This window comes from Schistocerca cancellata, chromosome 4 (genome assembly GCF_023864275.1).
Source record: "Schistocerca cancellata isolate TAMUIC-IGC-003103 chromosome 4, iqSchCanc2.1, whole genome shotgun sequence".
Taxonomy (NCBI): domain Eukaryota; kingdom Metazoa; phylum Arthropoda; class Insecta; order Orthoptera; family Acrididae; genus Schistocerca; species Schistocerca cancellata.
The window spans coordinates 718,268,934-718,293,181 of record NC_064629.1 but is presented as its reverse complement, the minus strand read 5'-3'; the positions used below and the strand labels follow the sequence as shown (position 1 = coordinate 718,293,181).

The following is a 24,248-nucleotide window of genomic DNA, read 5'->3' as shown; positions in this document are numbered from 1 at the left end:
TTCTAGGGTTATTTCACACGATGCTGCGTGTTCGTTAGCATTAAAAAAAAAATGTCGTGTGACTAGGACCTCCCGTCGGGTAGACCGTTCGCCGAGTGCAAGTCTTTCGATTTGACGCCACTTCGGCGACTTGCGCGTCGATGGGGATGAAATGATGATGATTAGGACAACACAACACCAAGTCCCAGAGCGGAGAAAATCTCCGTCCCAGCCGGGAATCGAAACCGGGCCTTTGGGATTGACATTCTGTCGCGCTGACCACTTTTTTTTTAAAACTCATTTTGTTCCTTTTAGTTCGTTGCATCTGCTCGGGGCGGACGTCGCAAGACACCCGTTTTAGTTCGCCGTTGATCCATTAACTCAGTTTTTTTATTACAGAGGGCAGCTAGCCCTCTGACCGAACACGCTAAGCTACCGTGCCGGCAACTAATCAGCTACCGGGGGCGGACTTTGTTAGCATTGAAAAACACTACACAAATGCAGCTGCACTCGGTCGTTAAGTGAAGGCCCTTAGGCCACTGCGATGCCCGTGGTGAGAGGTAATGCCTGAAATTTAGTATTTTCGGCACGCTCTTGACACAGTTGATCTCGGAACATTGAATTTCCTAACGATTTCCGAAATGGAATATCCCATGAGTCTAGCTCCGCGTTGAAAGTCTGTTAATTCCAGTGGTGCGGTCATAATAACGTCGGACACCTGAGTCACCTCAGTACAACTGACGGCTCCGCCAATGCACTGACCTTTTATACCTTTCGTACGCGATACTACAGCCATCTGTATACATACATATCGCTATCCGATGACTTTGTCACAGTGTAATCGAACCATTCAAATTTAGGTAAAATATTGTTACCCTAAACGTCCTACGATTGCTTTAAAAAGGAACGACCGATTTCATACGGTATTTTGTTCATCGTGCTAATACTCCGTCTCTATTTACCCTAGCCCTCCTTTTCTAGTCTTTAGGAAGTGTTGTCACAGTCGGTGGAAAATTGGGAACTGTTGACTTCATAAAAGAAAAGAAAACGTCTGTCGCGTATCTTCAGTAAACGACGCTACCGTCTACAATGAAGACAGTGGACTGATGACGAGTGGCCTGCTCTTTTCTACAGATTATGCAAAGAATTTTTCTCCACGATGTCATTATAAGCAACATTGAATCAAAGACACTGGATCTAATAATATAAAATGAAAACACTATAGAAACAGAACTACGGCTGATTAATTTCCGAACCGATACTTGCGCAGTTTACAGTAATACATGTAATCACGCCACTCTTCCCATAAAAAAAGTCAGTGGGCAACCTAGTCTAGCATTAGTATTTTGTTGTCTGTAATCTTTTTTATCATCCAATACATTTGAGAACATGTACAGCACATTATACTAGTGGCTGTTAGACATTAATTTCATTGCAGTGCGTTTACAAGTTTTGTAAAAGATACGCAGAAACAAAAAATTAAATTTTTTTTCAACATTTCTAGGCCCTTTCAATTTCGTTAGCCGCACCTGGTTATTCATAAAAAATTTAAGTTGAGGAGTACATGTTGGTACCAGTGTTAACAAGTACGCATGACACACTATCGCGCATGCGCTCTCGAGGCTATATCCAGTTCCAGTACAACATCCGTTGCTGCCGTACTGCGGTCGCGAAGTGGGGCCGAGGCTGTTTCCCAGATAAGTTATTGCAATATGACGATGTATTGCTATATTATAGTTTTTAGTTTTTGACGTTGTCCATTTTGGACAAATCGTAGCTCCTTTTATTCTGAAGAAGGTTGGGCTATCCCAACTGAAACCTAGGCAAATCTAGACAAACATTGCAGCTGAGGCTGTTGTTAATTTAAAATTCAAAAATTGAAAACACAGATCCATGTCCGAGTCGGAGCACGAACCCATGACCTTTGCTGTTGGAAGTAACGACACTACTTCGATCCCACGGAGGTCGACGACTTGACGTTAAAACAGGTCAAAGGGGAAAGTAACAACCTCCCAGCCCCCACGTGCGTGCTTCATGCTGCCTATTCAAACCTACTGAACGCGTAGGCGCATGAGGAGAAATACCCGTGTGGCCATCCAGATCTAGGCTTTCCATCTTCTTTGTCTATCATTGGCGCAGCGTGGGCCTGATTGTCAACGGACTTGGCATGGTTAATTTAAGGGTTGGCCAAATGCCCTTCCAGTCGAGACCCCGTTACTTTTCGGAATGGAATGCGTGTATCCTAGCTGTCTGCGTATATTCATGTGAAAATGAGTGACAGTTTTCCAAATGTTGGCAAATCGAGTAACTGAGCCGGGACTTGGATTGCAACCAGGGATTCACCTACTGGGATGTGGACACCGCAAAAAAAAAACCTTGATTGACCCGCACACCGTCATTCTCTGACGAGTCCCAGACTGAGTGACTAGATATCGCCATCGAAGCTCTGCGTTCTTCGGTGAATAACGGTTTCGCTGGCAATGTATTGTGTTGACACCATGGACAGTCATTGCAGAGACGTCGAGATTTATGTCCTGGCACTTCCTTGCTTCAGCACTGCTCGCGGTGAACATGCCGCCTGTGTATTTGCCAACACAAGTAGCGGCATTACGAGGGACTACTTGTTCTCTGGGGTGCCAACATACGCTGGTGGCGTTCACCAGAAGTCTGACGCAGTTTGCCGGCAGAAACTGCCTGACTCCCCCAACATTCACAGACTAAAGACGTAAGGAAGGCGTCCAGACAAAATTTCGATGCGGAGAACAAAATCAAAGTGAAATGGTAAAGAAGTTCAGCTTCAATGTTAATAACGTCCTTCTGGATGACAACACATATTTACAAGGCAAACACATGATGGATGTAAAATATATATTTTGTCGTATACTGCTATGAACTACAATTTTCGTACTTACTACAGAGGAAACTATGTGATAAGTTGTAAAAGCTTCTGTCATGTTCCTTTTGTCGACTACTGAAGGAAAGGATTGCGCTACTCCAAAAAGACAACAGGAAAGAGAGTCCTGTCGCGCTTCGAAGCATGGAACGAAAAATAAGAAACAGCTTAGGTGTAGGTGAAACCAAAACGTAAAAACAAAATTAGCGCTCCCCCGGGTTGCAGGAAAAAATGCCGTGTTACGCCAAGCAATTATCTTAAACGTCGACAGTTATATCATCTAGTTCTTATTTCGTTGCTGTGAATATTTCTATTTCTCTACCTCTGAGTTTCTTCTCACATAACTGAAGCACTTTTCTTTGTTCAGTTCTTTGTCTCTACAGTTAAGAATTAGCAGGCTGATGTAAAGGTGGTGTGACTCTATACGGTTCTCTGTAACGAGGACGAAGTCGAAGCACTACTTACACGTGGTATATCAATTTCATACTATTAACGTAGCTATCTACTGATATTGAATAAGCTCTGTAACTTACTGAAAATTTAGATAACGTTTACAATGGAATACTGTATGGATTATATAACGAGTATCAGTAGATAAGTTCACGAATGTAACTTTTAATTTATGACAAGGAACACTGCTATCATTAGAGATATTTCTCAACAATGACAGACAAAAATTTATAGAAATACGGGCTTCAACAGCCATTGATGCCGTTCAGTAACATGGATTTCCTTTGACGGCTGTTTGGATTTTAAGCGCTGTATCTGATCTAGGAAGTACGTTATAAGTCGTTCTAAATTTTTCAGGGTAGACAACTTTTCAAGCATGATGGATATTTGTATTGCTTTTAAGCTTTTTTTCTTCAGATTACGCTTTTCACAGTAAGAAAATTTTGCTTTGCTTCCATAAGTGTAGTTTGTGATCTCGCACATGGTGTATAGCCGGCCGGTGTGGCCGAGCGGTTCTAGGCGCTTCAGCCTGGAACCGCGTGGCCGCTATGGTCGCAGGTTCGAATCCTGCCTCGGGTATGGATCTGTGTGATGTCCTTAGGTTAGTTAGGTTTAAGTAGTTCTAAGTTCTAGGGGACTGATGACCTCAGAAGTTAAGTCCCATAGTGCTCAGAGCCATTTGAACCATTTGAACCATGGTGTATAGGAGTGATACAGTTACTGTTAGTTGCTTAACTTTTAACAACAGTAACATCAAATTGTTCATTTTGTTTGTCTTTTCATGTCACGGAAGACATGGACTAAAGAATTAACCCCTGGCAGAGATTAAAAACTGTATATGGCGGTTGTTTTTAAAGATTTTTTTTTTTTATCGAGAGCACTGATTTCAAAGAGAAGGCCTGTGTTATGGCATATACAATACATTTTCATTCTCGTGGAAACAGATTGTTTTGATACGTTGTCATAGTTTTGTCATATGGTATTGTTCAGAGAAAATGATTTAAAACTTCAAGACATTACAAATAAGTTACCTGACCACATGGAATTTGATATTCAGCTAGGTATTTCAATTTTGCGCATAGTGGGCCAACGGTTGTAGTATTAAATTAGTCTTTCAGTGAAAGCATCGAACAATGACAGTGCCATCAAACGCTGCAAAAGTTGACGAGAATGTTCTGTCGGTAGTGATTGATAATAATTGTACAAATCCCCTTACTTCACACCGAAGAAAAGGCTTTCTAAAATGTAGTGCAGTCTCTCTCTTTCATGGCTAAATCTAAAACAAATGTGTGGCTTGACTTTTTAGGCGACTGATTGTCTATTCTGTATGTAAATCCCAATATAAATTGTTTCTACTTTTCGCGATGTTTCTAAAAAAGGATGATGAGAAATTTGTGGTAAGTTGTAAGCGCAACGCTTTCGCTTGTAATTTTTGAGAACAAAGATATGTAGCACTGAATCAAGGAATGAGTTAAACTTCGTTTGATTTGCCGAGGAGGTCGCAACTACATCGATGAGCAAAAACATTATGACCAGTTGTTTAATAGTGTGTTGGTCCACTATGCAAACACAATATAGCAGGGATTCCGCTTGGTATGGACTCCAGAAGTTCTTGACAGGATTCCAGAAGTATGTTGCACCAGGTGTCCGCGTACAGGTCAAGTAAGTCCCATAAATTACGGCGTGGCGATTTACTGGCACGCAGCTGGCGCCCGATATATCCACTGTAGCACGATTATGCCTTGCAACATCGGACAGTTATCCTGCTGAAAGATGTCATAGCCGTAGCGGGAGACTTCAAGTATGAAGCGTTGCAGGCGCGCTATAATGACTGCCCAATCGTCTCTCTTCCGCTTACATTCTTTCCTTGCTGCGTCACGTGACCACACCACCACCAGGAGGTATTAAAGTTCGCGGTGAGCAGTGGTCATGATGTATTGGCTCATCAGCGTAGTATTGGTTGATTGCTTCAGACGGTATTACACAATAAGAAAAAAAAACTGCTTCAGTAAAGTTGTAATTGTGGTCAGTTTTCCCCGTACTTACATATAAATGCTATTAGACTGAGACCACATTTTGATGAATACAATTCCGCATCTTCTAACTAAAGTACGTTTCACCACACAAACAACTAGGGAAACTAACGCGGTTTTAAGTCGTAATTGTGTGATGTGCATGGAACGACTTTCGATGGTACAGTAAGTAAGAACAATTTGAAAAGTATGTGAACAAAAGCAAATAGTGTAATAGTTCTAACGAACATTAGTTTCGGAATCAACAGTGACATATGCATGGTGGAAAGCGTTTGGCGAAAAGAAAATTTTTGCAGTAGGCGGACCTAGTTTCCGAAATTAAATATCGAAGAAATTTTCAGATATCAAATTTTAAATATCGGCCTATTAATGACATTCACAATTATGTCGTAGTGTTGTTCTCATCTCGTCGTTCAGTGAACAGTGACTTGCTTTTTCAACTAGGACAATCGTCAAACAGCTGTGCGATTTGAGAAATTATTTCATTTTATTTTCACAACCAGTTTCGGCAACTCAATATGCCTTTTTCAGGCCCCATATACACCTCATGAATAGACATTCAAACGTGTCGATATTGGCATACTGGAGCCATCAGTACTAGAGCTGGAAGTGAGGCTTGAAGATAGCATATTATATTGCCGAAACTGGTTGTGAAAATAAAATAAAATAACGTCTCAAACAGAACAGCTGTTTGGCGACTTTCCTTGCTCAATGTTTAACCAGCTTCTGTCCTGTGTCCACAAGGGTTCAACAGAGAGTTACATGCTTTGTTTACTACAGACAGCCTTTTCCAGATAATATCCAAATAACGAGAAGCTTCACATTACCAGACACTGTAAATGGTTCTTCAGTGTCGACAATCGCCTTCAAGAAAAAGGAAATTTCTTTTATGTAGGACTTAACTTCCTATAAAAATGGTAGTATTAGAGTCGAACTACCTCGCAAAGAAGGGAACTATTGGAGACTCCGTACGATCATTATCCTCGAGTGATGCAGTGGGCTGAAGCAGATTCACATTTCGAAATCCTGTGCTCTCGATTACGAATCTATATTTTATCTCAGCGTCGGGACGGGTTATATGGCGCGCCTACGATTGCTATGCTGCCGCTCCCACACGCTTCGAGACTCCTCAGATTTCTGCTTCGTTGGCGTCCATTTATCTGTGTTTGCTTTGTGTCTGCCGGCGGCAGTGCGAACCCGGCCACACTGACTTTCAAACGTGTATGCGCCGACTTTGCTGTTTAACTCATCACTTTTCAGCCTGTAGACGTTTAAAGTCTTACTGACCAGTGCTCTTTTGATACAGAAATTAAGCTCACGTTTGATGATAATATGGGAGAGAATAGGCTGAGACGTCCCATTATTCAGCTACATTAGTTTAGGAGAACTATGCAAAAGTGATTCAGGATGGCTTGTTGCTTACTATTATGACCACGTTGCTATAAAAAATTCACTCGCTAGGAGAGAAGGAAGATTAGGGTTTAAAGTTATTGGAAACGGAGCACAAGCTCTGATTCGACAAAGACGAGAAAACGCACATCTGGGTAACTGGTAGGAAATTTGGATTTTGCTGCAATTGAGTGCTAGTCGATAGGTAGGACTCTCGCAGTTCAGCAATACAGAGAAAGTTAGTTTTTCCCCAAGACATCTGTTTCTAAGAAATGAAATGCTTTGCGTATGGAGTCACTGCAAAGGATTTGCGAGACGCTCTGCTACACCGATATAACTAAAAACTCAGTTTCAAAATGAACGGTATATCTTACGAGTCTCAAAAGCGAATGAATTTAAAAATATTCGTTTTTTCTTGTATTGTTAGTCTGCATAATTTCGCACTTTAATGAGAATTTTCGAATAATCAAGAATACTACTCTACCCTGTGTAAATCAAATCAAGGTTTCATACATGAGTTATTAGTTGTCGGCAGAATATTAAGGACTGCTGTTTCACAATGAAGCTAATAAACGTTTCTCGTAGCATCTGCCTATGGAGTTTGATTAACATCACCGATTTGCTTAACGTATCCATGATGGAATACACCACTCTTATTTGAATATTTTTCAGCTCCTCTATCCCAATCGGTAAGGGACTTACTCTGCTGAGCGGTATTCATGAATTGGTAGAACGGGGGTTGTGTAAGCTCTCTTTTTCAGGTATGAACCACATTTATTTAGAATTTTTGCAGTGAATCTCAGTCAAGCATCTGGCTTTACTGTAATAAGTTTTTATATGGTCGTTCCACTTTACGTCACTCCAGAATCATACAGCTAGATATTATCAGTAGTGATTCCAATATAAAAAAGTAACAAGTCTGTCGGCATACTTATGTATGCACAATACACTAAATCTGCTTACAGTTAGGGTCAACAGCGCGCTCTTGCGCCAAGCGCCGATCCTTGACAGACTTACCTGCATTTCATTACAATTTTAACAATTTTATTTTGCTGTTACTTCCCAGTATACAAAAGCATCATCAACGAACAGTCTCATGTATCTTCCCGTGTTATCCACCAAGTCTTTTACATGTAAATAGAGGACAGCAATGGTTGGCTTGGGTTATTTGGGGAAAGAGACCAGACAGCGAGGTCATCGGATTAGGGAAGGACGGGGAAGGAAGCCAGCCGTGCCCTTTCAAAGGAACCATCCCGGCGTTTGCATGGAGCGATTTAGGGAAATCACGGAAAACCTAAATCAGTATGGTCGTACGCGGGATTGATCCTGTTACACTTTCGTGGACTCTGTTAACAGCACCGTGTTGTGTTTCATCCCAAACCATAACAGCGCGACAGCAATCAAAAACTTATTTCGATAGAGGCCCAATTTGCGTAAGATGCGTGATTGGTGTGGTCACGGGGATCACACCTGTGGCGAGTAATAGGCGAAGAGAAACGGATGCAGATGACAGATCACGTGGATGCTAACTACCGGATGGTAATTCTAACTCCATTCATGAATATTTTTCATAAAGATGGGTTACAATAATTCCAAGCTCTGGTCAGCTACTGCGTACATATTACTAAAGTTTTTAGAAAGCTGCCGTCTTACTATCAACTCTGCACAAAAATGACATAGGGTATGAAGACGTTATTTTGTTTTCATTTTTTGAAAGACCTAAATGAGAATAGATGTAATCATAAGTAATATCATGTTCTGGTGTATGTATGCGCCACACAGCACATACACTGAAGAGCCAAAGAAATTGGTACACCTTCCTAATATCGTGTAGGGCCCCCGCGAGCACGCAGAAGTGCCGCAACACGACGTGCCATGGACTCGACTAATGTCTGAAGTGGTGCTGAAGGGAAATTACACCATGAATCTTGCAGGGTTGTCCGTAAGAGTACGAGAGGGGGGGGGGGGGGGGGAGCTCTCTTCTGAACAGCACTTTCATGACTGGGGAGTTTGGTGTCCAGCGAAAGTCTTTACACTCAGAAGAGTGTTCCTGGAGCTACTCTGTAGCAATTCTGGTTGTGTAGGATGTCGCATTGTCCTGCTGGATTTCCCTCGGAAAGCACAATGGATATAAATGGATGCAGGTATTCAGACAGGATGCTTTCGTACGTGTCACCTGTCGGAGTCGTATCTAGACGTATCAGGGATCTCATATCACTTCAACTGCACACGCCCCAAACCTGTACACAGCCTCCACCATCCTAACAGTCCCCTGCTGACATGCGAGGTCCATGGGTTTATGAGTCTGTCTCCATACCCGTACACGTCCATCAGGTCGATACAATTTGAAACGAGACTCGTCCGACCAGGCAACATATTTCCAGTCATCAACAGTCCAATGTCGGTGTTGACGGGCCCTGGCAAGGCGTAAGGCTTTGTGTCGTGCAGTCATCAAGGGTACACGAGTGGGCCTTCGGCTCCGAAAGCCCGTATCGATGATGTTTCGTTGAATGGTTTGCACGCTGACACTTGTTGATGGCCTAGCACTGAAATCTGCAGCAATTTTGGGGAAGGGTTGCGCTTCTGTCACGTTGAACGATTCTCTTCAGTCGTCGTTGTTCCCGTTCTTGTAGGATCTTTTTCCGGCTGCAGTGAAGTCGGAGATTTGATGTTTTACCGGATTCCTGATATTCACGGTACACTCGTGAAATGGTCGTACGGGAAAATCCCCACTTCATCGCTACGTCGGAGATACTGTTCCCATCGCTCTTGCACCGACTGTAATACCACGTTCAAACTCATTTAAATCTTGATAACCTGCCATTGTAGAAGCAGTTACCGATCTAATAACTGCGCCAGATACTTGTCTTTTACAGGTGTTGCCGACTGCTCTGTACTTGAATAAGCATGCCTATAGACGGGGTCAGGGATTTTCTCTGCCTTTTGATGACTGGGTGTTGTGTGCTGTCCTTAGGTTAGTTAGGTTAAGTAGTTCTAAGTTCTAGGGGACTGATGACCATAGATGTTAAGTACCATAGTGCTCAGAGCCATTTTTTTGAAGCATGCCTATACCAGTTTCTTTAGTGGCTTCAGTGTATTTATGCTCAACTACTGTTAGGTAACGTTACCGACTTGCTGTAACTATCGGATTGTATGAGCAACACAAACTCCTAAAAGCTTCTTGTGGCGGGTGACGACACTTAGCCTTACACCTGGTTGTACTGCGCAACTCTTGCAAGTACTTTTCTACTTCTTATTTTCCTCTAAGCGACTCTTTTATTGATATCTTCTTTTCTCCTCTCTATTCCGTTGTTAGCGAAAGCAGACAGAAATTTTTCCTCGAGTTTTGACAGCGTATCTATTTTCTCCAAGGAAGGAGGGCTAAAGTATAAAATAACGTCGACGTTGCATTACAGGCTCATATCGACAAGAGTGGGGAAAGAAATCGTCCTATGCGTTACTGAAGTAATAATTCTGCGTTTCATGCAATCCGCTTTAGGGAAGCCACGGAAACTGAAAATCGTGATGACCGGACGGAGATTTGAATATCGCTCCATCAGTATACGAATTCAGAGCCTTTTCACCGTTCCATCTTACTCGGTTTCTTTAGTGTCTAGACAATATTTAAAACTAATCATAGATGCCAGTTAAATGTGTTCTCATTTGTCTCAATGACAGAAACTGAATACTGACTGCTGACCGACTACTGACTGTGTGTATTCCATGATCATCAACAAGCGGGTTGACACAGTGGTTAAGACACTGAACTTGAATTGGTCTGGGGTAGAGTCTAAATCCCTGTCGGGCCATCCAGAATAGGACTCTGTGAAAACCTTGCTGTTGAGACATTTTGTACAAAGAATACTACAGCGTAACTGAAAAAGAGCACAGGCCACTGCTGTTTACAAAAATGTGGAGTAATGGAAGCACATTGTTGCAAACCAGTGTCACTGAAGTCAATCTGCTACAGAATTCTAGGGAATATTCTGAACTCAACCATTATGACGTTTCTGGAGGGAAAGAAGATTCTCTCAAAAAATCAGCACGGATTCAGAAAAGCACTGGTTTAGAACACAGGTTGCTTTCTTCATATCAGATATCAGACACTGCAGCTAAACAGCTAGATACTGTTTTCTTAGCCGGCCGCTGTGGCCGAGCGATTCTAGGCGCTTCAGACCAGAACCGCGCTGCTGCTACGGTCGCAGGTTCGAATCCTGCCTCGGGCACGAATGTATGTGATGTACTTAGGTTAGTTAGGTTTAAGTAGTTCTAAGTTCTAGGGGACTGATGACCTCAGATGTTAGTCCCGTACTGCTCAGAGCCATTTGAACCATTTTGAACCAACTGTCCTCTTAGATGTCCGAAAGGCGTTCGGCACTGTACCACATCGCCCACTACTACCACCCAAGATATGGTAATACGGAGTATCTTCGCAGATATACGATTGCCTCGATTGAATATTTGAGTAATAAAACCCAGAACGTTAAACCAGAAGTGGACGGTTCACGAAACTAATGTAATATTGGGTGTACCGTAGTAGGACCTCTAATGTTTGCAATATACATAAACGATTTATCAGATATGATCACTAGGAGCATCAAACAGTTTGCTGACGACTCCGTTGTCTACAGGAAAGTATCGTCATGGAGTCAAGTGAGATCTTGTAAACCGAGCGAGGTGGCGCAGTGGTCAGACACTTGACTCGCATTCGGGAGGACGACGGTTCAATCCCACGTCGGGCCATCCTGATTTAGGTTTTCCGTGATTTCCCTAAATCACTCCAGGCCAATGCCGGGGTGGTTCCTCTGAAAGGGCACGGCCGACTTCCTTCCCCATCCTTCCCTAATCCGATGAGACCGATGACCACGCTGTCTGGTCTCCTTCCCCAAACCAACCAACCAGATCTTGTAACACACTACTTCAGGGGTTTCTAAGGAAACGCTGAGTGATTGAAAGGACCGAGTGGACGACAGCAAAAATTGTACGCAAATCCGAAGGACCAACCGAGAGGAATCTAAAACGTGAAAGCGAAGTATTGTCAACACCATACGAACAAAATCACAATAACGAACGGAGATAAATAACCAAGAGCAAGCGAATAACTGTGTACGAATAGTAACGTGGATGATCAGAGACAATTTGATACGTCAACACAAGTGTACTAGGAAAACGCACACGCTTTCATCTTAGGTAATGCCGCCACAGGACCTAGCCAAGTGACGCGAAGTCCGTGCCGCCGGCGGTACGGCACGAAACTTAGCTCTGGACGCCCAAAGCTGGTGCGTTCAGCTCAATATCGATGTCAAAATCCGGCATCGATACTAAATAAGGCAATGGAGACAAGCTTGAATAAAATTTCTACTTAGTACAATGAACTTAAGCTCTCTTTAATCGTAGATGAAAGCCGGGTAATACTTATAACAAGGAAAAGGAACTAAGTAGTACCCGATTACAAGATTAATGGTCAATTTCATCAGCAGATCTACGGCCACGAATGCTTTTCTTCAGGGCTACAGAAATATTGAAATCGCATGGGTGGGGGGGATCGGGATTGTATGGAGGATGTGTAACGGCCTCTCAGTCAAACTTCGGCAACGTACTCACAACCACCTTGGCAACATGTGGCCCAACGGAGGTTTCGCTGAAAAGCCCTTACACATCTTCTATACAGTTCCGATCTGCCCTAATGCGATATCCACATTTTTGGAGCCCTGAAAAAAGGCATTCGTGGTCATTAATTTACTTCGGACGAAGAGGTGAACGCCTGGGTACAATTATTGTTCCGTGGGAAACTACAAACATTTTTCCATGAAGGTGTTGACTGTCTTGTCTCACAGTGGGATATATATATTAACAATTATGGCGATTAGTTTTGAAATAATACACAATTTACTTACTTTTTATCCACGTGCCTCGTTTTCATTTGACTGTCTCGTATATTTAGGCCATTATGAAATGGGATGAATACGTAGAATCAGTATCAAGGTAGGCGATTGGAAGGCTTAGAGTTGTTTGAGAGCCGCACGGGGTAGCCGTGCGGTCTCAGGTGCCTTGTCACGGTTCGCGCGGCTTCCACCGTCGGAGATTCGAGTCCTCCCTCGGGCAGGGTGTGTGTGCTGTCCTTAGCGTAATTTAGTTTAAGTTAGATTAAGTAGTGTGTAAGCTTAGGGAGCGATGACAGCAGTTTGGCCCATAGGATCTAAAAAAAAAAAAAGTTGTTTGAGAGGTTCTAGGGAAGTGCAGTCCATATGTATGGAAACTGCATAGTAGAGGCAAGTGTAACAAATTCAGGAATTTTATTCCAGCGATTGTATTCCGCATCAGGTAGGTATGACAATAATGACAACAGATATCGCATGAATTCGAAGATGCACTACTAGAATCGTTGCAGGACGGTATAGTACTTATGGAAGTGTAACAGAAATGTTCGAGGAGTTTAAATTGGAATTTCTGGAAGAAATACCAATATTATTTCCAAAGCGGTGGCCTAAGAACTTTTTGGAAGGGGTGGGGAGGAATGAAAAGCAACTGTTCGTTAGAGTGTTTGCCTTCGAAGATTTATTAATCGAGTTTTACTCGCTGTTGCAACAATTTTAATGATGAAAAGAGAAAAGTGAACGTGGAATTTTGCCGCAAAACTTTTAGGCTTTCGCTATGGAATACTGGAGTCGCTAATGACACTCTAATGAGGGAGTTTGGCATGTATACGTCAGCGTCGGGTACAATGCGTAGAATTTGGCTTTGTAGCCCTAAAACACGCGGTAGTTGGTAACATATCACCACAGGACACCACATTTAAGTACTTGCGCCGTGCGGGGTAGCCGTGCGATCTGAGGCGCCTTGTCACGGTTCACGCGACTCTCCCCGTCGAAGGTTCGAGTCCTTCCTCGGGCATGGGTGTGCGTGTTGTCCTCAGCGTAAGTTAGTTTAAGTTAGATTAAGTAGGGACCAATGGCCTCAGCAGTTTGGTCCCACCGGAGCTTACCACAAATTTCCAAGTTCCTCAGTACTTGCTAGCAGCATGTATGTATGTGCATCTGGTAAAAGACAGTATAATGTTTATTACGCACTCTTTTAACTTCCTTGGAAAAGGTTTAATGCCTAACATAAATAAACTGCAGAATTACTATCAGATGTTCAGAGACCTAGAGGAAACTAGACGACTGAGTAATCACAGTATCGGAATGAACGTAATTACAACGATTTTATCAAGGTTAATTTTATCTTTGAGACGTTGCACGAAATTGTATTGTTTCCTAGTTGCTAGTAAAGCTACTCATCTATAAGATTAAGGTTTTCATTTCTCTGGCATATAGGTGACTGCAGGCATTATTTCAGAACTGATTCGTAAGACCCAATGACATGTTTCCATTGGTCTGTGTGGCTCCTTGAGCCAGTGAAGCCTAATCTTCACATTTATATGATATATAGGAGCACTGCCAACAACAAATCTACAGCTAATTTTGTATGTAGTTATCATTGCACCATTTTCATTGCGCTGTGTCCTTCAAAGGCATAAAAAGCCTATGATTCGCTCTCTTAGTTGTTGTTTTCTTATTAGAAGTACTAATCGTTTTTAATGCAAGCATGTACTGCTAATACCTTTAGGGCTCCTTCCACCGTACTGGGTTTAAAAGAGTTTTCCATGAAATATCTGTGCTGCCATTACATGAGACACAGTATCTACCCACAGTAGATTTGTGACTGCGTTCACGGATCCGTGGACTTTTACTTCCATTTCAGACCGAGTGAGATGTCAGAATTGTAAGACAGAGGACTGGCGTTCTGGAGGACAGCGGTTAAAATCCAGATCCTACCACCTAGATCTGGATTTTCCTTAATGTCCGTACTTCGTTTGTCGCATATGCCGAAATAATTATTGTGAAAAGAACAATTCCGATTTCCTTACACACCCTTCCTCAAAAACTGGCTGAATATTTAATCATCTCGTTACCGACGGGGCGTGAAACACAAATTATTCTTATTAATATTAGTAGGAAACCACAACAGCTGTAGTAATAGACATTATTATGTAACGACCAGTTTCGTTCAAATAACATCACGTTACACAGCTAACAGTCTTCATAAAAAATTCCCTTAGAGTTGGGCCAGTACCATGACTTACGAAGTCTAGTAATCTTACAAAGCGTTAAAGGCAAATTTTGCAACAGGCCATCATCAAAAATTCCGTCGGCAGCCTGGTAGAAGCACGGCGAGCAGTAAGTGGAGGAAAATTGGCAATCCGTGAATACCGGAATCGAGTGTAACGTACACAACATGCCAAGCTGCCTGCACTCACTGCTCGCCTTCCTTTTATCGTGCAGTCGACGGAGTGTTTATGATTGTCCTGTTGCAGAATTTGACTTAAACGCCGCGCAAGATAACTAGACTTCTTAAACCGTGGTATTGGCCCAACTCTGTGAGGAATTGTTACGATGACCGTTGGCTGTGGAACATGATGATGTTGATTTGAACGAAACCGCTCGTTACATACTAAATGTGAACTAATGGTTCAAATGGCTCTGATCACTATGGGACTCAACATCTTAGGTCATAAGTCCCCTAGAACTTAGAACTACTTAAACCTAACTAACCTAAGGACATCACACACACCCATGCCCGAGGCAGGATTCGAACCTGCGACCGTAGCAGTCCCGCGGTTCCGGACTGCAGCGCCAGAACCGCTAGACCACCGCGGCCGGCTGTGAACTAATGCAGCTGTGGTAGTTTCTAATTGATATTCAAGGCTTAGTAGTCTTCCTTAACAATCATACGAAAGATCGGTACCCAAAGACTGGAAAGTTGCACAGGTCACACGAATCTTCAAAAAGTTAGTAGTAGTAATCCACTAAATTACCGGCCCATATCATTAATGTCGCTATGCAGCAGGATTCTGAAACATATGTTCTCTTCGAACGTTATGAATTACATAAAGTCAATACGGATTTAGAAAACATCGTTCTTGTGAAACACAACTAGCTCTTTATTCACACGAAGTGTTGAGTGTTATTGACAAGGGATTTCAAATTGATTCCGTATATTTAGGTTTCCAGAAGGATTTTGACACGGTACCACACAAGAGGCTTGTAGTGAAATTGCGTGCTTATGGAATATCGTCTCACTTCTGTGACTGGATTCATGATTTCCTATCAGAGAAGTCACAGTTAGTAGTAATTGAGGGAAAGTAATCGAGTAAAACAGAAGTGATTTCTGACGTTCCGCAATGTAGTGTTATAGATCCTTTGCTGTTCCTTATCTATATAAACGATTTAGGAGACAATCTGAGCAACCGTCTTAGGCTGTTTGCAGATGATGCTGTCGTTTATCGACTACTAAAGTTATCATAAGTTCAAAACAAATTGCAAAACAATTTCGAAAAGATATCTGTATGGGACAAAAATTAGCAATTGATCCTAAATAACGAAAAGTGTGAGGTCATCCACATGAGTGCTGAAAGGAATCCCTCATCTCTTAGAATGCTGCTGCGCGGTGTAGGATCCTTACCAGATAAGACTGAAGTTCAAAGAAGGGCAGCACGTTATGTATTATTGCGAAACAGGGCAGAGGGCATCACTGAAATGATACAGGATTTGGGGTGGGCATCATTAAAACAAAGGCGTTTCTCGTAGCGGAGGAATCTTCTCACGAAATTTCAGTAACAAACTTTCTCCTCCGAATGCGGAAATATTTTTTTGACGCCGACCTACATTTTTTTTTTTCATTTTGTTCGTTGTTGATCGTTGTGTTTGGTCGTTGCGGACGTCGCAAGACATCCTGTTGAAGTTCGGTGGTTGATCCTTCCACTCAGTTTTTTTTTTATTACAGAGGCCAACCGGCTCTCTGACCGAACACGCTGAGCTACCGTGCCGGCTACCTACATAGGGAGAAACGACCACCATAATAAAATAAGGGAAATCAGAGCTCGCACCGAAAGATATAGGTGTTCGTTTTTTCCGCGCGCTGTACGAGATTGAAGTAATAGAGAATTATTGTGATGGTGGTTCCATGAACCCTCTGCCAGGCACTTAAATGTGATTTGCTGAGTATCCATGTAGATGTAGATGTAGTATTTCAAGGGAAGCATTAGTCGATGATTACGTGAAATTGGGCGGAAGATTACAACAGAAGACGAATGGTAGCTTTGGGTGATGAAACAGTGAAGCCTGCAGACGATGAAATAGGCAAAAATACAAGTCCTAGTGCAAATCATGGAATAGCACATGAGGTTCTAAATGCAAAAAACGAAAAATGAAAAGAAAATCTGCAGAAAATGAAACAGGCAACAGGAAATACAGACGTCCAAAATTAGACTGTCAGAAAGTGCAAAATGGCAAAGCTGGAATATCTACAGGAAAAAGTAAGGCTGTAGACGAATATTTGACTGTGGGAAAGGTAGATGCCGCCTATAGGGACGCAGCTACATAAATTTTAAGAGCTCGGATGGCTAGCCAGTGCTAAAAAAAGAACAGAAAGCTGAAAGATGGAAGGAGTACAAAGAAGGTCAGTTCTTGAAGATAACAGTATAGAAATGGAAGAGGAAGCAGATCAAGCTGAAATGATACTGCCATAAGTCGATAGAGGACTGAGAGATTTAGTCGAAAGGAGGCGCCTGGAGTATACGACATTCACTGAGAATTATAAAGATCCTTGGGAGAACATATTAGAAAGTTATTCCAACTAGTGTGCGAGACATATGAGACAGGAGAAACGCCCTCAGTCTTCAACGAAAATGTTATACTCGTAATTCCAATTCAAATGATGGTCGGTGCTGATATATCTGATTATTACCAAACTATCGGCCTAATATCTCATTTTTATAAAAAAACTGACACAAATTCCTTAAAGAAGAATGGAATAACCCGTAGAAACCGACCTCGGGGAAGATAATTTCTGATAACAGAAACACGAAGACGCAAGGCAGTACTGCCTCAACGACGTATCTCAGGAGAAAGGTTGAAGACAGCCAAACGCCCATTTATATCATTTCGAATTCAGAGAATGCTCTGGACGATGTTGACTGGAATACACTCTTTGAAATTCTGAAGATAGCAGAGATAAAATATATGGGTCGATCAAAAGTTTTCGTTTGAGAGTGTTGCTGCAGCGTATATGCAACCCTGCGCGATTGCAATGCGGGTATATAAGCACCGACATGTAGGCACGGGTCCTGTGTGGCCTTCGAACGGAAACTTCGTCCCTTATATAGGGAGATAAAGATTATCCGCCACATATATAGAAACCACACCGCAGTTGTACGACTCGAAAGACGTGAAAGGAAAGCCGTAGGTGAGAAGGGAATGAGACAGGAGTGCATTCTAGCGCCTCTTTCATTCAATCTGAACATTAGCAAGTTGTGAAGGAAACCGATGATAAATTTGGGAAATGAATTAAGGTTCAAGAAGAAGAAACAAAAGCTTTTAGGTTTGCTGACAACGTTATAATTCTGTTAGAGGCAGTAAAGGACTTTGTTGAGCAGTCGAACGGAAAGGTTAATGTCTTAAAAATATGCTGTAAGATGAACATCAACAAAAGTAAACCAAACAGAATGAAGTCGAATTAAATGAGGTGATTCTGAGGGAATTACATTAGGAAATGAGACCTGAAAGTAATAGATGAGCTAAATAACTCACAATGGCTGTAGTGGAGAGGATATAAAACGCAAACTTCGCAATAGTATGAAAAATGTCTCTCAAAAAGAGAAATATTTTCCCATCAAATATAATTTCCCATTATCTTTGAAGATATTTATTGGAGTGTAGCCTCGTCCGGAACTGGAAGTCTGACGATTACCAGTGCACACAAGAAGAGGATTGAAATTTTTGAAATATGGTGTTACAGAAGAATGCTGAAACTTAGGTAGCTGGATCTAGTAACTAGTGAGGAGGTACTGAATCGAAATGGGGAAAAAAGAAATACACAGCGCAATTTGACTAAAGGGAGCGTTCGGTTGGCAGGGCACATCCTTAGGAATCAAGGAATGGTAAATCTGGCATTTGTATCTTTTGAACGAATTGACTGAGAAGCTTCAGTTTTGTACACTGTCAAGGGACCGTAGATCTTAAAACGTGATATAAATTTCAACATGATACGTCTGTCCGTTGCTGAGAAGAGCAGTTTTTAACGGTTCGACAGATAGACGGATGGACGAGAAAGTGATCCTATAAGGGTTCAGTTTTGAACGATTAAGGTACGGAACCACAAAAAGAACTGAGCGAAGTACTCTTCGATGAAATTTTAACTCATTGCATCGCTGCTCGTAAATATTATGGGTGTGTTGTGATATACCTAAAAGTCAAGTGCTCGAAGAATCTCCGAGCGCGTCTTTCCTGATTGCTCTTCACAATGCTTTATTTCCGAGCAGCGATGATTTGAAGTCAGTTGTTCGCTCTTTAAGTACTTCGACGAACAGCCTTATGGATGTTCGTGCTTCCACGAAGTGCTATGTGATTTGCAAAACATATTAAATGGTTCAAATGGCTCTGAGCACTATGGGACTTAACATCTGAGGTCATCAGTCCCCTAGAACTTAGAGCTACTTAAACCTAACTAACCTAAGCACATCACACACATCCATGCCCGAGGCAGGATTCGAACCTGCGACCGTAGCAGTCACGCGGTTCCGGACTGAAGCGCCTAGAACCTCACGGCCACAGCGGCCGGGCAAAACATATTACAGGCGTGATCAGTTCCCATACATTCGTTGTTGCAATGTACTTCCGTAGTTGTCATAATAGCGAAATGTTGTAAGTTTGACAGATGAAGAAATGCTGGGTCTGTTTGAAGAATCTGGTCCCGAAATAGACGATGACGGTTTTGAAATCGTTGACAGTATTTCTGAAACGGACGGTTATCTACTTTTGTCCTTCATCTTATAAGCTCAGTCTTTGGAAGCGGTAACGTCCGTCAAGTACCTGGGTGTGACTATTCGAAATGATCTCAAATGGAATGATCAGATTACACAAGTAACGGGTAAGGTGAACTCTATATTGCGGTTCATTGGTAGAATACTGAGGCGATGCAGTCCTTCAACAAAGGAAATAGCTTACAATACGTTAGTTCGTCCAGTGTTGGAGTATTGTTCGTCTGTATGGGACCCTTACCTGTTGGGCCTGATTCAAGAGATTGAGAAGGTCCAAAGAAGAGCGGCAAGATTCATTACTAGTACATTTAGCCATCGCGAGAGCATTACAAATCTCCTAGAAAGTTTGAAGTGGGACACACTTGCAGATAGACGGCGGGCTAAACAGAAGGGCTGCTCACTAAATTCCGAAATCCGAGCTTCACCGAGGATGTAGAGCATATATTATTACCACCAACTTTCAAATCGCGCAATGATCACGATTCAAAGATAAGGGTAATAAGAGCTCGTACTGAGGCGTTCAGACAGTCGTTTTTCTCTCGCGTGATCCGCGAGTGGAACAGAGGGGGGGAAATATGACTTTGGCGCGAATTGTGCCCACTACATCTACATCTACATCTACATCTACATCCATACTCCGCAAGCCACCTGACGGTGTGTGGCGGAGGGTACCTTGAGTACCTCTAACGGTTCTCCCTTCTATTCCAGTCTCGTATTGTTCGTGGGAAGGATTCTCGGTATGCCTCTGTGTGAGCACCAATGTCTCTGATTTTATCCTCATGGTCTCTTCGCGAGATATACGTAGGAGGGAGCAATATACTGCTTGACTCCTCGGTGAAGGTATGTTCTCGAAACTTCAACAAAAGCCCGTACCGATCTACTGAGCGTCTCTCCTGCAGAGTCTTCCACTGGAGTTTATCTATCATCTCCGTAACGCTTTCGCGATTACTAAATGATCCTGTAACGAAGCACGCTGCTCTCCGTTGGATCTTCTCTATTCTTCTATCAGCCCTATCTGGTACGGATCTCACACTGCTGAGCAGTATTCAAGCAGTGGGTAAACAAGCGTACTGTAACCTACTTCCTTTGTTTTCGGATTGCATTTCCTTAGGATTCTTCCAATGAATCTGTCTGGCATCTGCTTTACCGACGATCAACTTTATATGATAATTCCATTTTAAATCACTCCTAATGCCTACTCCCAGGTAATTTATGGAATTAACTGCTTCCAGTTGCTGACCTGCTATATTGTAGCTAAATGATAAGGAATTTTTCTTTCTATGTATTCGCAGCACATTACACTTGTCTACACTGAGATTCAATTGCCACACACCGCTTAGTGGCTAGCGGAGTATATATGTAGATATGTAGAAGCAGGAGCCACACAAAGAAGTCGAAAAAGTTTACATCAGGAGGACTGCAGCAGTCACTTTGGCCGCACAGTAACACTGACGAATAAACATATAGAAAAAAGTGGTCACCGCAGCTGACAGGTATATGGAGGACCCGGGTTCGATTCCTGGTACTGTCAAGGATTTTTCTGTGTGGGAAGACTGGAGCGGAGAGCGGGCAGCCTCGTGAGGCCAATTAAGGAACTACTTGACGAGTAGTAGCGGTTCCAGGTCACGAAAGGGGCCAACGGCCGAGAGAGTAGTGTGCTGACCCCACGCTCCTCCGTACCACATCCATTGACGTCATTGGCAGAGGATGACACGGTGGGAGGTCGCTACCGTTGAAACCACCAGAGCCTGTGAGCGGAGTTTACGTTTACAATATAGATGCAGAGACGCAATGGCGGCTCAGAATAGTTCGAGAAGGCTAAAATGAAAGACGGCAGTGGGTTACAGATCAGCCTGAAAACCAGATCCGGAAATGTGACGTTTATACCGCGAAGGCGACGGATTGGGCGTTTTTGCAGGGCTAGATAGGCGCCGAGAGCTCGCAGAATTTGGGCAGACGGCGCGCGTCTGTGCGCATGAGCGGCGGCCGCTCGATGCGCCGCGAGAAGACGCCGCCGCCGCGCCGCCAGTCGGCCGGCGCTGCCCGCGACACACCGCCACCGACGCCTACACCTCCCCTGCTGCCGGTGCTCACACAGTGAACGCCTCACGCCTCGCAGACACTCCCGCGCGCTATCTCTGAAACGTGTGTAGTGCTACCGACAGGATACTTTCCGCCACCGGAAGGGCAGCATGCAGTGGAGGAGGAAGCAGCGGGTGCTTTACGTCATCGGATCGGCCAACCACGCCCTGCTCATCAAGCAGTACAGTAAGTCTATTTCGGCGCGCGGCTGACGTCCCCGTGAGACAGAAAGGCCGGCGCAGCTATTTGCGTCGCGCTCGCCAGCGCCGGTAGCTCGGGTGTCCCCGCTCGCTGCTTTCCCTGAAAACTGCGCCTCTGCTAGTGCAGCTCTCCAGCTCTCCTGTCATGCCGGCTCCTTGCGCTGTCAGCGTCCCGCCTCTGACGTGTGCCGTGTTGCCGCCTCGTGCGTCTCAATCTGACAGGTACCCTCCACTCTGCCGTCCGCTTCACTTATTCCCGTAGAAGCCTGTTACCGGCGCTGCCGTCGCGACGGCGTCTGTAGCGTGAACCGGCAACGGTGGAAATATTCCGCTGATTCAGACTTAGGCAGGCGTATTCTTCTAAAAGTGACACTACTACGGCTCAGCCGTTCGAGTTGGCGCTCCTTCAACCTGTTGGCCTGGCGCTCGCCGTCCTCTTGGCAGCGTCCTATCGGCCTCTAAAAGACGCACGAAACACACACGTGCTCGGAACAAAAGTTTTCTTGATATTAGCGCTTTGGTGTCTCGGTATTTAGTAATTTATGTTATTGATACATTAACAGTCCGTATGCAGTTAACAGCCGTATGCCAAGTAAGTTAGCGGAACAGCTGTCAGACATCACGAACGAAATTGCTATAGTTACGCATTAGTTCAGGTAACAATTGCTCTTCGTCTTCTTGTTACGATAGGCTATGTTGCAATAGATTGTTTATTGAATCGTTTTAATTAATTGAAAAAGAAACCAACATCGTATGGTGACATAGTTTAGCCTTAATGACTTTTCGTATAATGCCAGTCTTATTCTTGACATTGGTCGGAATCGGAGTCATCGAAAGTTTGGCTTCCAAATTCGATTTAACGCATATAGCCATCGAGATATTTTTGTCGTCGACGATAACAGTACTCTCAACTTACTCCGCATACCGCATTGGTTTCTTTTTTTATACAATTGGCGATAACAATATTAATCAAAACTCTGAGTTTCCCCCTTGTTGCTAATAATCTGTGCTTTGAAAGAAGAATTTGAAGTAGACGCAAACGTAACCTGTGAGTATTTGTGGTCCCATTTTAGTAAGGTGTATGAAGTAATGCTCTGGTACCATTAGCTGATGCTTACGTTTTATAAATGAGGCAGAAACAACACGTAAACTCAAGTGAACGGTTGTATACATCTCGACCAGCAAGTAAATTTCAGGTAATCAGAGGTATGAGATAGACAGCTGGTCTGTAGGTAATGAAATGTGACGTAACTTTAGCATATATAATGTATTAAAACAGGTTTCAGGCTTTGAATAAGTTACTATGAGCGTTTACAGTCACACTGTTTTGAGTGGCGTCTCCGACAGAACGCTTGTCATTAAAGAGGCATGAGTGGAAACACTTCCACGTGATTGAGCTTCAGCCCTTTTGTTCAGTCCGTTAGTCAAGAAATAATGGATCAGTCTTTACTATGCAATGCAGTCACTTCTGTTATGTTGCGAGGAGTACAGCAGACATGGTGCTACAGCAGATGATACTGTTACTGGATACAATAGCGGAATATTTCCCATTTCTTTCAGACTGTACATGTTTCTTCTTCTTCTGAAATAGATATAAAAAAATTACATTACGAAAACGAGTGATTAGCATTTTCTCAGTTGCATTATTGCTAGAATTTAATACTTATTTGATGTCTGTGTTTACCAAGCTATCCTTCACATTATTTTCGTCAGGTATGGTGTCAAGTGCTGGTAGAAACTCTAGAGTCAACCGATGAGTGCTTGCTTCGCAATCATGGTCTATACTGGTGTATACACTGTTGGAAACAATTCCCATCCTTATTCTGTTCTTCGCTGTAGTTTGTGTTTCGTCTGTGCTCGTTATGATGGTTTGCACTTCATAGCGACCACGTAGAGAGCTCTGCCGACGAGGCGCCTCGCGCAAGCAATGACTTTACAAGACTGTCTCTAATACGTCTCTAAAACCTATCGCTTGAAAACTACCAATGGCATGAAATTATTTTATAATTTTAGAAGGCTATAAATGATATAAACTCACACTCATAAATAAGGATAATTGCAGAATGGCAGAATGTGGTGCCACACAGCGTGTCACTACACAAAACTGGCGCTAATAGCATAGCCACACAGGCAACACACACGACAGAGATCTGTAAGTCCACGGTATTGGTGATAAGTTGAGAAAACCGTCCCGAAATACAAGTGTTACAAAACGCCACTGTTTCCTGCGCATGTACCCCGACATCAATATGGGATATGATCACCATGGACACGTACACAGGCCGCACAACGGGTTGGCATACTCTGGATCAGGTGGTCGAGCAGCTGCTGGGTACAGCCTCCCATTCTAGCACCAGTGCCTG

The 24,248-nt window shown here is 43.1% G+C and overlaps 1 protein-coding gene across 3 annotated transcripts in view; it reads left to right on the top strand.

Moving 5' to 3' along the window:
• The window catches only part of LOC126183746 (uncharacterized), a 526,769-nt gene that overhangs the window by 119,904 nt on the left and 382,617 nt on the right, over window positions 1–24,248 (top strand). Inside the window, exon 1 of one of the 3 annotated variants that reach the window (XM_049925960.1) lies at window positions 21,647–21,871. The exons of the other annotated variants lie outside the window; for them this stretch is intronic. Coding sequence (XP_049781917.1) covers window positions 21,796–21,871 — 76 coding nt within the window. The 5' untranslated portion in view covers window positions 21,647–21,795. Of the gene's footprint in view, window positions 1–21,646; window positions 21,872–24,248 lie in introns of those variants that run through there. 3 annotated transcript variants of the gene reach the window in all.